General features: G+C 54.9%; 1 protein-coding gene across 2 annotated transcripts; it reads right to left on the reverse strand.

Annotated features, from left to right (window-relative positions):
* Nucleotides 1-989: 989 nt before the first annotated feature.
* Nucleotides 990-13,451, reverse strand: SMIM44 (small integral membrane protein 44). Of its 2 annotated transcripts, none has more exons than XM_074597531.1 (3): nucleotides 12,712-13,451; nucleotides 11,547-12,603; nucleotides 990-1,510 (listed from the first exon to the last, which is right to left on the reverse strand). In XM_074597531.1, exons 2-3 carry the CDS (start codon nucleotides 12,022-12,024, stop codon nucleotides 1,335-1,337), a joined length of 654 nt encoding a protein of 217 aa, XP_074453632.1. In that variant the 5' UTR covers nucleotides 12,025-12,603; nucleotides 12,712-13,451; the 3' UTR covers nucleotides 990-1,334. The 2 variants fall into 2 exon arrangements, with proteins under 2 accessions (XP_074453632.1, XP_074453633.1); XM_074597532.1 differs by having other exon boundaries at nucleotides 1,011-1,510; nucleotides 11,547-12,292; nucleotides 12,712-13,320.
* Between the last annotated feature and the right edge of the window lie 1,702 nt (nucleotides 13,452-15,153).

A 15,153-nucleotide genomic window follows, 5' to 3' on the forward strand; every position in this document is an offset into this window, starting at 1 on the left:
AGGAAGAGGTACCGGGACCAAGGAACGAGCTTGATCCCCGTGCCTCCGCTCTGGTACACAGAGAAATGATGGATGCTGGTTTAGAACCCCAAGTGGGGAAAGAGCTGGCCTTAAAATACCGGTGAAACCATCAGGATGCTCCTTTTCCCACTTGGTTTGGGAACTCGCCCCCCATCTTGGCTGCTGCTGGTTTCCCCTGAGCCCCTTAAAAAGTGGGGAGCGGGGAGCTGCCTGGAGTTAGCAACGTGAAAGGATGCCTTTGGGCAGAGAGAAGTGGCAGGAAGAGAAAAGGGCAGTTTTGGGTGGTGGTGCCCAGTCGGGGAAGAGAAAGGCACCCAGGGAGGTGAGGGAGGTCGCCCTGCTCCATCAGTGCATGCACATGTGGCTGACCCCAGCACAGAGCCAGCACCCCTCATGGTGGCAGCTGGTTTGGGGGAAACGACGGGGATGGCCATGCTGGGATGAGTCTGAGGGATGCAGCCATATAGGGGCTATTTTCCCCCACGAAGAGCTGGGGTTTCCTGCAGGTCCCTGCCCTCCCCTCCAGAATTCCTCGCAGAATGGGGATGTGCCGTGTCCCAACATCCTCCTGGTCAGGGGATGCTGGACTCAACCAGAGCTGGTGGTGGAGGGAAGGTGGTGGTCCTGGCCTGGCCATGGGGATGGGGGGGGAAGGGTCCCTGGGGAGGGGGGGCTGTCACCCCGCTGCCCCAGAGCCACGGGACACACCTGCTGAAATGGGCCGTGAGCTGCAGCTGCAAAACTAAGGGCGGGGGGAGTGATGGCCTGGGCAGGTCATCAACGTACCAGTCTGGATTTGGCCCCTGCTGACCTTTCAGTGCCTTTCCGCAGCCCCTGTCTCCCTGCTGCATCCTGGGTCTGTCCCCAGGAACACAGACACCCCCATTCCTCAAGCAGCCTCCTCATGTCCTTTGCCCTTTTCACCACTGCATCCCCAGGACTGCTGCACACCGAAGGACCTCCTGGCTCCTCTCTGACTCATTTCTCTTGAGTGCTTTTTTGGTGGGTGTATTTTGCATTTGCTTTTTTTTTTTTTGCTATTCACAGGGAAGAAAGGGAGGTCACAAACCCATGGACAGATGTCAGGGCAGGACTGATGAGCCCAGGAGAAGGGGCGATGCTGCCCACCCTGACAAAGTCCTTAGAGGTTGCCAAAACCGGGGCGAGGAGGGCTTTGCTCTGTGGTGCCGGCTCTGCCCATCCCTTCCTCTTGCTGCCCGGTCCTGCTGCATCGTCCTGCCGTGCCATCCCGCTGCTCCATCCCTCTGCTCCATCCCGCTGCTCCATCCTGCCTGGCCCGGCTACCATGCCGGTCACGTCTGCTGCGGCAGGTAGCAGGTCTCGCCAATGGCAATGACCACGTCCTGGGACTGACGGTCACGGCATCGCGGCACCTGAGGCATTTCACTCATCTCGTTGACGCTGTTGCTGATGCAGTTGACATCGCTCTTGTTGCTGTTGTCATCCGGGTTGGGGCCGAAGATCCAGTCTGGAGGAGGAAAAAGCACAAAACGAGCCCCTGGTTACCTCTGTCTGGCCCCAGAGTCAAAGCTGGCTGGCAAATCACTGCCCCCCACTCTGGGTGTTCACCTCCAGGAGGGTCTCTCGCCCACCCCTACCCCTCCAGCTCCCTCCAGTCCCCTGGTATTGGGTTCTCTGCTCTTCCCAGCTCTGGGTTGGTTTTCAGGCTGCTGGTTTCTGGAATCCCTCCCATCTTTGGCAAATGAAATCACCCTGCTAATCCCCAAAATGAAAATGCAGTGCCTCTGAAGCAGAGTGTGCATCTGGGCACACATGTCTGACACACATCATGGGAAAGCAATGGATTTCCTACAGTGGGTTTTTGCTGTAGGAAATGGAGGGGGTAATTAAATAACTGTGTGACATCAAAACAGGGCTGGTGGCATGGCCGAGGACATGGCTTACCCACCACGGGACTGTATCACAGCCACGCTAGGGCTTCAAACCCTCTGTGGACAGCTTCAGGGCTGTGCTTCTGGCAGGCCACCGGAGCTCCAGGACGTGGCTCTGAGCTGATCTGGCCACTCTCACAACCATGGGGGCGACCGATCCCTCTCCAAAATACAGCGGTCGCCGCTGGATGGTGGCGGGACCGACATGTCCCCTGCGGCACAAGGGGCTGCGGCTCAGAGGAAGCAGATGCTGCCACTTCCCAAATACGTATTTTTTTTTCCAAATTTGGCTGTTGGCATCGTGAGAGGCCATGCCCACGTGTGATGGGGAGGCACCAGCAATGGGGAAACCCAAACTGGGGAAATGCAGGCGAAGGGAGAGATGGGGCCAGGCAGGACCTGGCAGTGGTGGGCAGCGGAGCACCAGGACCCCTCTTCTTCAGCCCTGCTCCCAAAACAAAGCAGAGACGGCTATCAGGAGGCAGACAAAAGGACCAGCCTGGTTTAGTTGTTTCTGAGGGACCCTGCTTGTTGCTCTTGAGATTGCTCTCGAGAAATAACATTTCCTTCCCTTGTGGCACGGGGTATTTCAGAGCCTTTTCTGTTCCCATGGGATATTTCAATCGCAGCCTTTCGGTGGGGGAGGCAGGCTGCCTGGCAGAGCAGGGACAGGGAAACGCAATCACAGCAAAGGGTTGACTTTTTCATGGGCTGCCGAGAAGAAGTTTTGCAGCAAAACCAAGACAAATGGTGACAAATGCCAGGGTGGGATCCCAGGGATGAAAGGAGATGAAGGTCTCATTTCTTGGGTCACCAATGGTGAGAAGGAGAGAAGGGAAAGACCTGCAGTCCTCCCTGTGCTCAATGTGTGTACTGTAGGTTGAATTTTGGGGCTTTTTCAAAAGGCCCAAAGCTTTTTCTTCTTTTTTGAAGAAAACCCAGAAGTTTTGTCATTTTTGCAATGCCATATGTGACTTTCTTCTCCAGACTAAAGCCATTTGGCCATGCCATCCTCAAGGGTGTGGGGCACGGCTTTTGGAGTGATGCTCATGCTGTGGGGTCAGGGTGGGTGTCCACCCATCCACGGGGGCTGGAGAGGGAGCAGAAGGGCTTGTGGCCCGCTGCCTGGCATGGGCTGGCTGGACATACGTGCAAGCTCCAAGAAGAAGAGAGCCCCCACCATGCTGGATGCAGGCGGCATGTCCAGAGAGTGACTGCTTTTCCTTATTTTTCCTTTTTTGTTCACCTCCATCACTACACCAGCCCGGTCTGCCAGTTGTGTGATGGGAAGGGCAGGAAAAGAACTACCACAGTTCCCATGACTACCACGGTGCTGGCAAGAGTGATTAGGAAACTCAGAAAAGATGTAGCCCAAAGGCTTTTGGGGAGCCCCAGGTTTACCCCCAGTCCCAACTGGGGCATTTAGCTTTCACTTGCAGGGCCAACAGCCCCCATCAGAGCCTGGGCTCCCCATCACAACCCTTCCCCGAGGAAATCAGCCAAGTTCAGGAGGCTCATTTAGGTCTTTTTTCCTCTATAGCCTCCATTTTGCCTGGATTTACTGGATTTAGACCAAAGCCAAACACTCCACCAGCTGCTTCCCAGCCTGGCCCCGCAGCCTGGATCCCCCTCTCCTGCTTCCAAGACCTCTCAGGCTTGTGCCAGCCCCACGCAGCTGCTTGGCATGAGGAGGATCCGGAAGGCAATAACAAGATTGCCTCCTACAAATACTATTAAAGGTCTCGTCTTGTTTTCCTTGACGTCAGTGGTAAAACTCCAGTGGGAGCAGGGGCTGGTCTGGCAGGGAAGAAGGGGAATAACCTGTAGAAAAAGAGGTGACAAGTCCCTAAATATCCTGGGAGTCATTGGGTGAGTGTTGCAAAAGGAAGCAAAGACCATGGCTTTGCCTGTCTGTGAGCAAGTAGAGGTGGCATTTAGTGGCCAAGCAATGAGCCCTTGGGGACCTTTGCAGGCAGCAGAAGAAGGAAGAGCTGGGCACGGCACCCTGATAAAGGCAGAAACACAGAGGATGGGTGTTTCGGGAGGGTGCCGGGAGGGCTCAGCAAAAGCCATTTCCGTGTGAAAAGAGTGACGGTGCATCGTCACCACAGGGGACGTGGCTGCCGGGGTGCCCGGGGAAGGTGGCTTGCGTGAGGCTGCCGCCGTCTAATTCCTGGGTAAATGCGGGCTGGATTGTACACGCTAATCTGAACCGCTGCTTCCCTGGGAATTATTTCTGGAGCCTGCTGGATCTAATTACCCGGTAATCTGCAGGAAGATGTAATTAGGCTGTCATTAGAGGGTATTTACTGCGATGCCTTTATGATTTGACTGTGTAAGTAAGGAGTGAAGTAATTACACAATTACACGTTATTTGTGGCCATTTATGGTCTGTAACTTCAGCATGTTGCCATGTGCGGAAGAGGGGAGCGAGGCCCTGTGGAGCTGGTGGAGGATCTCCTGCCAGCAGGACCCCGGAGAAACAACCATAAAAATGTCAGCGCCCTCGTCTCCCCCGCCAGCCACCGCCGGCCAGCTCTGTCCCAGCCACGCGTGCTCCTCCCCAGCTTCTCCCTCCAGCTCCTCCCCAGCTTGCTCAGCCTGTGTGGGAGAAACTGGGGTCCCCTGGGGTCCCCTGTGGGATGTCTGGGGAGTGACGAGGGGGAGGAGAGAGGAGACCCGCACGTCTTTGGCCCCAGTGGGGTTAAACCTTGCCCTGATGCGGAAGGACCTTTGCAGGGGATGGGATGCAGAACCTCACGTCATGCACAAGCACGCGTTAGAAACCTCGGATAATGGACCCTGCGGGGGGTTGTAATCAGGTGATGGAGGGTGGTGAGGTGGCAGGAGCTGAGGGATGGTGGTGGCCAACTAAAGGTGGCTGAAGCCCTGAGCATCACGACAGGTATTTCTCTCTCCATCCCTTGCACCTGGCAGGGGGTCTGCATGAGCAACAGAAAATGGACACGATTGGCACCGAGAGGAAAATGAAATCCTCTTCTAGAGCAAAGTCCACATTAAGGTTCACACATGCTCTAGCTAGAAGGCAAGAGAAGTCAGCCTGAACCGGGAGACCCAACAGACCCGGTGCACCCAAGGGCAGAGCTGGGGCGAGCAGGGGTCCCACAGTGCGCTCCTGGGGCGGTGAGACCCCTGGACCCAGGACAGTCACACCTGGGAGGTGAGGAAATGCATTGCCTGCCCCTGCCCAGCCTCTGGAAGGAGCTTGTAACACACGCTGCAAAATCAGGACACGCACATGGGCATGTATGTGAATGCCTCGGATAAAAGGGAAGGACAAAGTGACTTTCTCAGCCAGGTTGGGGGAGCAGCATCTAACCCAGAGACACTTCTCCCCGCTCGCCTGGGGCTGCCGAGGCTCAGTGTGTCTGCTGAGGTCTCGCAGGGTGAAAGGCGAGGTGGAAAGTGCTGAGATGGGGTGAGATCGATATGGAGTGATTGATCCAAAGCAGCTGGGGAGAGGAGATAGGGTAGACCGGGTAAATCAGGAGCTGCGGAATAGCATCTCTCCCTAAATAGCAGACTGATGTGGCACAAAGTGTCTCTGCAACTCCCTGCTCTGCCTGAGTCTTCGACAGCATCCCTGGAAGCAGGACCCGTGGGATGTGCTGATCCGAGGGGGCAGAAGAATACTGTTCTGGGCTGCCCAGATTTCACAGCATGTATTACCCCTCCTCATACTGGCAGCTTGAGGGATCGATCTCTCTCAGAAACACCTTACAGTGCAGGCAGCGGGGAGCATCCTCCTGCTGCGTGTGTGCCCAGGGGCACGGGGATGCTCTATGCCCGCTCTCATCCTGGTGGGTTGTCCAGGTCCCCTGCATTCATCGGTGACAGAGCAGGTTGTCCATGGGGCACTCCAGCCACTGGAAAAGAGATGTCCCTGCCAGAAGAGCAGAGGGAGGCGGGAGAAAGGGCTGAAATGTAAATGCAACCAGGTGAGTGAGACATTCACACTCCCTGCAGAGATGGAAACAAGCAACGGAAGGGGAAACAGGTTAGATGAACAATCAAACTCGTGCTCTAGCTTTACTTGCTTTAAATGGAGCTGGGTGTGAAAACAGCTGCTAAAAAAGCCCTTTTCCCAGCAGCAGGAGCAGAAGACCTCTTTGAAACAGGTCCTGACCCAGAGATCACCTCGTATGATGCAGCAAGGCGGGATGAGCTCCGGCCAAAGCATTCCCAACAGACAGGAGTTCAAGGGTATCCCTCATGAGCTTTACACAGTGCAGCAGTCGCAGCTGGACACTGTATCTGTCTCCCTTGCGGGATGGACTCTGCTTATTCAATAGCAAAATCAGCAGACAGCTCCCAGGTTTGTTCTGCTGGAAAATCTCTGTCTGCCTCTGCCAGTAGTAATTTGTTAGCAAGAAGTCCCCCTTTCCCCCCAGATTCACATCTTTCTAAATGAACTTGCTGTCAGAGTCTGTTCTTCCTTCCTGTTTTGCAGAAATTTCTCAGGTTACCTGTGCTGGCCGAGTCAAAACTGCCCTGCAGCCTGAGCAACACGGACACACTGCTTTGATGATGGATAGGTAAGGACACTGTGCCTCTGCAGAGCTGTCACCGGCATAAAGGTGACATGGTGGGGAAAGGGGGTGACATGGTAAAGGCATCCAATTAATCATGATATTCTCTTAAAAGTAGCTTCTCCGCACCAGTATCAGCCTGGGCCAAGCCTGCATTTGATCCCAGTCCCATCCACTGGGCAGCATTGCTGCTCTGGAGAGCGGGTCTCCGAGAGGATGACTCAGGTGTGGTACGTGGGAGGCAGGGATGCTCCTGGCGGTGCTTAGCTGCTTTCCACATCTTTTAGCTTTAGGCATTCACCATGGAGGCGAAGCAAAGATGGTGAGAGGGTGAGGAGTCCTGCTCCATCCCAGCTCAAGGGAGACGAGCACTTGCAGAGGAGTAGAAAGGCATGGTCCTCGCCCCAGGGACTTGATGCAGCCCATCACTGGACCATGCGATGGCAGGAATGGAAACGCCACTGTGGGATGGTGTATCCTCGAGGCCAGCCTCGGTTGATCCCCGGCAGCGCATGCCGGGAGCCCTCTCACTGCTTGGGATTTGTGCTTCAAAGGTTTGGCCGTGAAACCGTCCTGGAGTGGGGCCACCTCTGCCTGCTTCTCTCAGGGCCAGACCACTGTGGCCGTTTGTCCAGCCGACAGCCACAGCCCCAGTGATGCGGGGATGGGAGTGGGAATTAGCCCGGTGAAAGCCACCCTACTACAGCTGCTGCTAGACATCAGCACGGGTAAACCAGCAGCTAAGGAACCCCTAATGTACCCCCATGCACCAAAAGGGAAACTGAGGCAGGGGGGTTAGTGTCAGAGGTGGGTTAGCACCGAGACAGGGAAACAGAAGGGAACCTCGCACAGTCTCTTCTTTTCCCGTAACTTTGGCAGGCAAATGAATCATCCTCAAAACAGAGCCCAAAAAGAAGACATAAGTCCTCTCTGACGGACCCGAGACGCTATCTGCAGTCCCTGCCACGGGCTGAATTTTCCTAAGAGCCCTGCGGTTCTGCGTGGGAGCAATTAAAAGCAGATCCCGAGTCCCTGCAGGATCACCCAGCAGCTATTTTCAGCAATGCTACATTCACGCACAGTTTCTTTGTTCAAGGAGACCGTTTCCCAAAGAAGCCTGAAATGTGGCGGGCGGAGATAAGGCTGAAAAATAAGAAAACAGCTGGTGGGTCAAAAGGGCAAAGAAAAGAAAGATCCCGCTCCAAGACTGGCTTAGGGTTCTGAGCGCTCCCGAAGCCACTGACCAGCACAGTCCCAGCAGCGTTGGTGATCCTGCCCTGCTTCACCCCAGCAGGGCATCTGCCTTGGGCCCATTCCCAAAGGAAAAGTTTCCTCAAGGTCTCCTCTGGAGATTTGCAACTCAGAGGAGACCTGGGCTGAGCTGGGTGATGCTGGCAAAGGTCTCCCCCCAAAGCATCAGCTCCCACGCAGACCAACAGACCCTTCCCGTGTCGTTCCTGTGCAGGCAGCGAGATGCTTTCCTGGGGACCACACGCGCGCGGTCTCCATGGCAACAGCTTTGTTTCCAGCCAAACTTTTTTTCCCCCTTTTTTTTCTCCTTTTTTTTTTGTGCGTTTAAATAAGGGCGATATTCAGTGAACTTCTGGGGACGGAGGAGGGAGGGCGGGCTGATTCCCAAGGATTGCAGTAATTAGGCGCTTCGTAGGTTGGCGACAGGCTTGTCATTTGCCAAGCCGGCACTTCGCCGCAGCGCCGTCTCCGGCAGCTCTCCAGCGCTCCCGAGTTAAGCCGCTTTCTAAATGCTTCGACCCAATTTGTCTTAACTGGTAGCCGTGTCTGAGCCGCGCTCACGCAGGAGCCATCCTTCCGCCATGGGGGGCTGGCAATCGTCCCCCGGCGGAGATGCCCGATGAGTTTTGGGAAAGACGCAAACGGGAGACTTTGACAGCTCAGAGAGAGCTGGAGACAAATCAAGGTATTTTGGGCTCTTCTCAGCCAGCTCGCTCCAGGAAGAGCTGAACACAGGCTGTTTCAGAGCCCATTTATCCATATCCATGTGCTCTGGGGGATGAGGAAAGATGGGATCTGCACCCCGGCTGAGGGGAACTCTGCCTTTCCCCTCTCCAACAATACATCTTTCCCTCTCCTCTGACGCAGCCTCCCATTTTCCGCTTCTTCCCACCCCACTGGGCATCACAGCAACGTTCATCTCCCCTCGGGGATGCCTGGACAAGCTCTAATTGAATTTTTAAGAAGTGGCTGTGAGAGAGGTGTCGGTGTCTCAAATATCCGTTTGGATTTCACAGGGGAAGAGCTCGCCAGCGTCCCGAGAGCCCCTCTGCCATCCCATCACAGTCCCCGTGAGCGCACGGGGCTGGGTGATGCTTTGACTCCCCCCAGCCATGTCCTACAAGCTGTTATTGAGGAGTCCAAATCATTCTTGGTGTCTCCGAGTGACTGTTTAAAGTAGTGATTAACTATTCGCACTTTAATCTCCCCGAAACAGGCTCCAGCCCTTTGGCATCTTATTTCCATCTCTCTCTCTCTCCTTCTAAATATGATTAGCACAGAAACGCTGATAGTGGAGCTGCTGCCGAGTATATAAATCCAGGCATTGTGTTAAAGCAGCTAATAGACCAGCTTCTTATTTACTATCCCTCACTCCCTCTGTCCTGTCCCTGAAGTCATTTTATGCAAACTCATTCAAATGAAACCTTCTCTTTAAAGGCTGCTGCTTGGCAAGTGTTAACGAACACAGTCTCATCCACTCTCCTCCAAGGACTGGCTCATTTTAAGTGTATAAATGGTGTGAAGATGGGCCCAGAGTGCTAAATAGGATGAGCCGGAGGCAGCCTTCGGCACCGAGGGGTGCTGCTGGAGTTTGGGAAATGCCTTCTCTTCTCTGTCTGGATGGGGCAGAAGCTGACATCTGGATTTCTGACCCTAACTCGGAGAGATGTCACCTCCAGCCGGGGCAGGGAGGATGCTCTGCCCTCAGTGAGGGTGTTCAGCTGGGAAAGGGCTTCTTCCAAAGTGGCAGGGAGCGGGCAGACCCTGGGGCTGTCCCTGCGCCTGTCCAGCCCTGGGATGGCCGAGGCGCTGTGAAAAGCTGTGGAAGTCCCTTTGCAAAGGGCTTTATGAGGGAAGGGGCACCCCCCTGACCCCATCCCACCCAGAGGCAAATGCAAAAGGTGCCCAAGGTCACAAGGGAGCAACGGTGCTGAGCTGGAAATAGCACGGAGAGGGCACGGGTATCTCCGACCGCGGCTTCAGCCTCTCTCCCTGCCCGGGGGGAAGGGGGGGGGGCACAGCATTTATGTGGATTTTTGACCCCGCTTTGCATTACCCACCCAAGGGGTGGTTTTGAGCACCCACATCCATGCTCTCCTGCATCAGGGATCCCAGCAATTGGGGCAGGGGTGTCTGCTCCATGGGCGAACGGCATCTGGACTGGCTTCCGCCTCCGGGAAGGTATTTTCTAACCTGCTGTGATCCGGTCCTTTGAGCATCTCAGGGCAGGAGCGTGTATATTTTTAGGTGCTGTCCCTGCTGCCTACCTTTGTTGGGAAGGCACCGCTAAATCAGACGAACGGCAGAGCCAGGAGACGCTACAGCCCCAGCAAGCTGCTGATTAAGTGTTATATTTAACACTTTAAGACAGTATCCGTTCCCTTCCAGCTGGGGTGAAGAAAGACTCCTCGGTGGCAGCAGCTTCCTGCCGCTTTCCTGGCTGAGCCTCACGAGTGACCCACAGCACTGCTCCCTGCCAGGAGGTTCAACCTTCCTTGTCCCAAATACCTCCTCCCCAAATGCCCGTGTCCCAGATCTACCGGCCCCTGCCCCATCGTGACACCCTGCCCCAGGGACTTGGCTTGCCCTCCCATCAGCAAGGCATGGGTGCTGCCCGCCCCATGGCCACCGGTCGGAGTTTTTGGCCGGTGCGGATCATCCCCTGCATCCCAGGAGCAGGGAAATAAAGGGGAATCAGGAACGAGCACGTGGATTCCGCTCCAGATGAATGTGATCTCCCTCCCACTGCAGAGATGGAGCCTGCAGGGCTTCATCTCTGGCTGGGGGGCAGGCTCAAAGCAAGAGATGTGCAACGGGATTTCAGTTCCGCTCCCCTGCAGAAGATATTTCTCCCCAGAGCTTTTGGGGGTGTATGCGCATCTGCAGGAGCTAGGAGCTTAAAACCCACTGTGGATTCCTCTTGGACCCCTGTCCGAGCTGGAAAACTGCCTGCAGCAGGGCCCCGTCCCTCAAAGAACATGGCGAGGTGGCTGTTGGGGTGTGGGGGCCAAAAGTACCGAGGATTCAGAAGGGAATTCGGCACATTTGCGCTCGCCGGCACCGCCAGCGTTACAAATTATGGGGCAAACAGTAAAAGTATCACTGAGGGCTTGCTGTAAGCAGCCAAGAGCCTCTGCCTGCCCCTCTGCCTGCCCGTGGAGGCCGCAGCCAGCAGAGCGTTTGCACTCTCGTCCCTGATGACGAGGGACCGTGTTCATCAACAGAATGAAACGAAGGAGCCGGGAAGCCAATTCTCATAAAAATGCACGGTCTTCAGGCTATCACCTTATGGATTTGTTGCAGCAGCCTCAGAGGCTGTGCTTGGTGCTGTACAAGGGAGGCAGACTGCTGACCTGTGTTTCCTAGGAGTTTGTGGATTCACTGGTGTCTGATAAGGGGTTAAGCTTTTCTTTCACAATGCCCGACTGGGTTGTTATCCTGCGCTCAAGTATCTGTTGCCGTGAAACTTTTCATTTTGGAGACCTCTAATCCAAGTTCCGTTGAAACTGGCCGACGGATTTTACAATCGTTCGGCAGCACAGACGTACGCACATACACATTTATACACGCACACACATGCACAAGTATAATTTCTTTAGGAAAAAGGCTAAAGCCAAGGATTTTCTCTGGGAAGCTGATCGTCATACAGCTCAGTTTGGAGAACCCAGAACACCAGATAAATTAACTCTCTTGTACATGTGAAAGGGTCAAAGCTCGGCCTAAAACCCACCCAAATCAAAGGAGAGATGACAGCCATCACCCCCAGGCTCTTTCTGACCACATGCAGACAACGCGTGATGCCCGCACTCACCGATAAAGTCGTGAATGAGGTCCTTGATGAGGTGCCCGACGATGGCGTACGCCACCGCCACCACCACCAGGGCTGCCATGAGAAGGTAGAGGACAGCCTTGGGCAGAGGAATGGCGTCTCGAGGAGGGGGTTTGTACTCCTTGTAAAGCTGGTCATTGTCCGAGTACGAGTACTGGAACAAGTGGTCCAGGCCAGCCGTGAAGTTGCTGGAGTTCATGGACTGGCTGTTGGCCAGGTAGTTGTCCTGTTCAGGGTCCTGGAGGACACTTACCACCGAGCTGGTGGTGGCTTCCACTTGCTGTACCAAGTTCAGAGTCTTGTTGACGCTGGGGAGGATCTGGGAGAGGAAAGTGCTCCAATCTTTGATGGCACTGATGTTGCAAATAATCATAATTGCAATGAGGAAAGAGATCTCCAAGCCCAAGAGATTTAAAAGGGAGAGAAAGAGGCGAGAATTGCTGTGCTTACACCAAACCATGTACTGCAAACTGGGCAGAGAAGGTCTTGCTGGGGTAGGTTTCTCATTTGCAAATTCTTACATGATCCGGTAGGGATGCATTCGTGGTATGTCGTCCTCACTCCTGGAAATGCCCGCAGCAAATGCCTACGGGCATGAAGTTCCTTGGGAAAAAGTAGGTGCTGGAATGATTTTGACCGATATCATTTTTGTTCCTCAGCCACCTCTCCCGGAAGCTACTCACTGGTGAAAGTGGGAGAGACAGGATCCTGTAGGTATTTTCAGTCATCTGGAAAAGAAAGATAAATTGCTTTTCTCCAGCTTCTTTTCACCAGTGATGGTCCTTGAAGAGACAGAAAACCCCCCTTTGCCGTCCCCCGCACTCGGTCTGGGTAACGGCAGGCACGAGGTGTGCGGTGCGGTGCCGTGCCGCGACTCTCCCCGTAACGCTGCCCGGAGCATCCACAGAGGAGAAACGTATATTCAAACCCCACAAAGTTCAGCTGCTCCCGGTGCGTGACGGAGCCGGCGGCACGCAGCTCCTGGCCGCGCCAGCCTGGCTTTCAGAACCTTCTTTTGCTGGCATCTCCCACTTGATTCCTTTAAAAATAAAATCATAGTCAGAGACAACGACCACGACAGCAGTGAGCCCCGTGCCCGGTCTCCAAAGAGCAGCCCAGCCGAGGAGTGGCTGCTCCCGGGTTTTACCTTAAGGACTTTTGCAAGCCAACAGATCTGCTCGCCTGATGCTCCGGCTTGTTTTATTCAGCTCCTGGCTCCCTACGGACCTCCCCGCAAACAGATACCGATCCAGTGCTGCTGCCCGCCGTCTGCGGGGTGTGCATGCATGCGTGCGTGCGTGCGTGCGTGTGTGTGTGTGTGTTTGTACACTCCTCCTTGTCCCCTTCCCCTCCTGTCCCTGCACCCAACAACCCCTCTCGCTCTTCCCAGCCGCCCCGGCTGCCGGCAGTGAGGGGGATTAGCCTCCGAGAGGTTGGCTCCACAACTCCCGAGCGGGCTGGGAAGCCGGCGATGCGTGGCGGGAGCACAGGCTCAGCCTCCGCCGCTGCTCCCTGGGGAGTTAATCCTTTCGATGCCAAAAGATGTGCCTCGATCCGGCCGCTGGATCTTCCCAGCGAGGTGGGGAGCAGCCGGAGCCTGTGTGTGTGTGTGGGTACACGCTTGTGCGTGGGGGCACGGCCAGCGTGTCCCAGTGGCAGCACAGGCTCAGGCAGCGTTGGGGACAGGTCCGGGGTCCCCTCGGGGACGAGCCCCCAGCTGCAGCCCGGCTGCGAGGGCTGAGCACAGCCTTTGTCTGAGAGCTGTGCTGCCAGCAGAGAGAAATCAAATCGCGGGCGCTGCCGGGAGGAGGGCGGACATCATCAATCCCACTGCCGGCATCCCAAGGGAACGATGCTCCCCACAGCCCCTCTCCCCTCTCAGCCTCCGCCCAGCAAAGTTTTGGTGTCAGCGGGATGCCTGATTTGCAGAAAGCCCAGAGGGTTTGAGGCTGAGCTCCCTCGCCATCTCCACTCTCTGGTTAGCTGTCTGGGTAAACTGGTAAGAGTCAGCCTGTCCCTGGTCACCTTGATGATGGGTTTAAACTGGTCCAGGTTCCCTACAAACACATCTCCGCATCCGCCTCGGCAATGGGATTTCACTGGGATGCTGGCTTGGTTTGAAGGCACTGGGACTTATTTAAAGAGAAGGAAGAGGAAATCTTAGAGAGGGGGAAATTGTCTTTCTATATTTGGAGGTGAAAATAAATCACAGCTCCATTTTTCACATCTACTTTTTTTTTTGGTGCAGCTTCCCCATGTAAGAAATAGCTGCCATGAGGGCAAGGAAATAACCACATTAGGCCTGAATGCAGCCAAATGGAGCTTCCGAGAAAAAAATAGCAAAAGATTAACTTTCGTTTTTGTGTGTGCGTTACCAGCCAGCAGGAATCCTGCCAGCTGCCTGGGGGTTGGAAGGGTATAGAATAAAATGGCAACGTCTCTCCCTTACAATAGAATCACTAGGGCTCAGGTAGATGACAAACAGATCGTGCAGCCCAGGAGCAAAGAAAATGTGGGGGAAAAAGCTTTTCTGCCCTCCTTGAAGTGTGCACGGACCAGATCACAGCGATTTCTGTCCCCCAGGACCATTTTATAGGCTAAAATTTCTTCTCACAAGCGACAGAGCTGCGATACGGGTTACAGAAACACATCTGGGCAGCTGCATGGAGACATATCCTGCAATGGGACATGTCCTCATGTCCCCCTGCCCCAGCATGAAGATGCCTGGGGTCGGAGCTGCTCCTCTGCCTCCGGAGCATGAAGCCATAGGGATGCTTTGAGAACCAGGGTGGGAGTCAGAGCTAAGGGCAAACAGCTCCTCTCTCAAACTCTGAGTCCTGCCATGGCAGATCTTAACATTCCAAGAGGGAAAATGTGGCAAGATCATATTTTTTAAAAAAACTTTTCCATGCAAGGCGAGTTTTGGGCTCCACGCAGGGGTACCACAGTACAGTCTGGCTTTGACCCACTCTGGAGGCACATCTTTGGCCGAGGTCCCCAGGAGAAGAGGACAACCCCCGGGACATGCCCACTGGTCCTTTGGGAGTTGAAGCTGCTCTGAAGCTGCATTTTCACCGCAGCTGTTTGGTGTTAGCAGTTGCCATGGCACCAGCGCATCATCTGGAGGGAAAGGGAGAGCATCTGGTCTGGGCTAAGCTCCGTGTGTGACTGTCCCAGATGGGCTCTCACCACACCGTGCCCCTTTATTCCCAGGAGGGGATGGAGCCGAGTGATTTGGGGCAAAGTATTTGCAAAGGTGTGTTTGTGTAGGGAGATCAATCAGGGAAACTGAGGGCAAAAGGGGATGCTCTGGCTCTGGAGGTCTGAAGGTCCTCACCACCTTCAAGTGCTTTAATCAGACCTGGGTTAGAGTCCTCGGGGAGCTGCGTCAGGGTCTCTGCCCCATGTGATATGGGTCAAAGCAGCCCTTGAGGAATTCGTAGGCGGTGAGGACTGTCTGATTGAGTGCCTGAAGAGGGTTGCAGGTGGGAGACTGCCTCCCCACCTATCAAACCAGGCTGACAACAGCCCTTTCCTGCCTGCCATACCATCAGCCAACTGGTTTTTACTCATTTAAAAACAAAGGGAG

The sequence above is a fragment of the Larus michahellis genome, chromosome 8, assembly GCF_964199755.1.
Source record: "Larus michahellis chromosome 8, bLarMic1.1, whole genome shotgun sequence".
Classification (NCBI taxonomy): Eukaryota; Metazoa; Chordata; class Aves; order Charadriiformes; family Laridae; genus Larus; species Larus michahellis.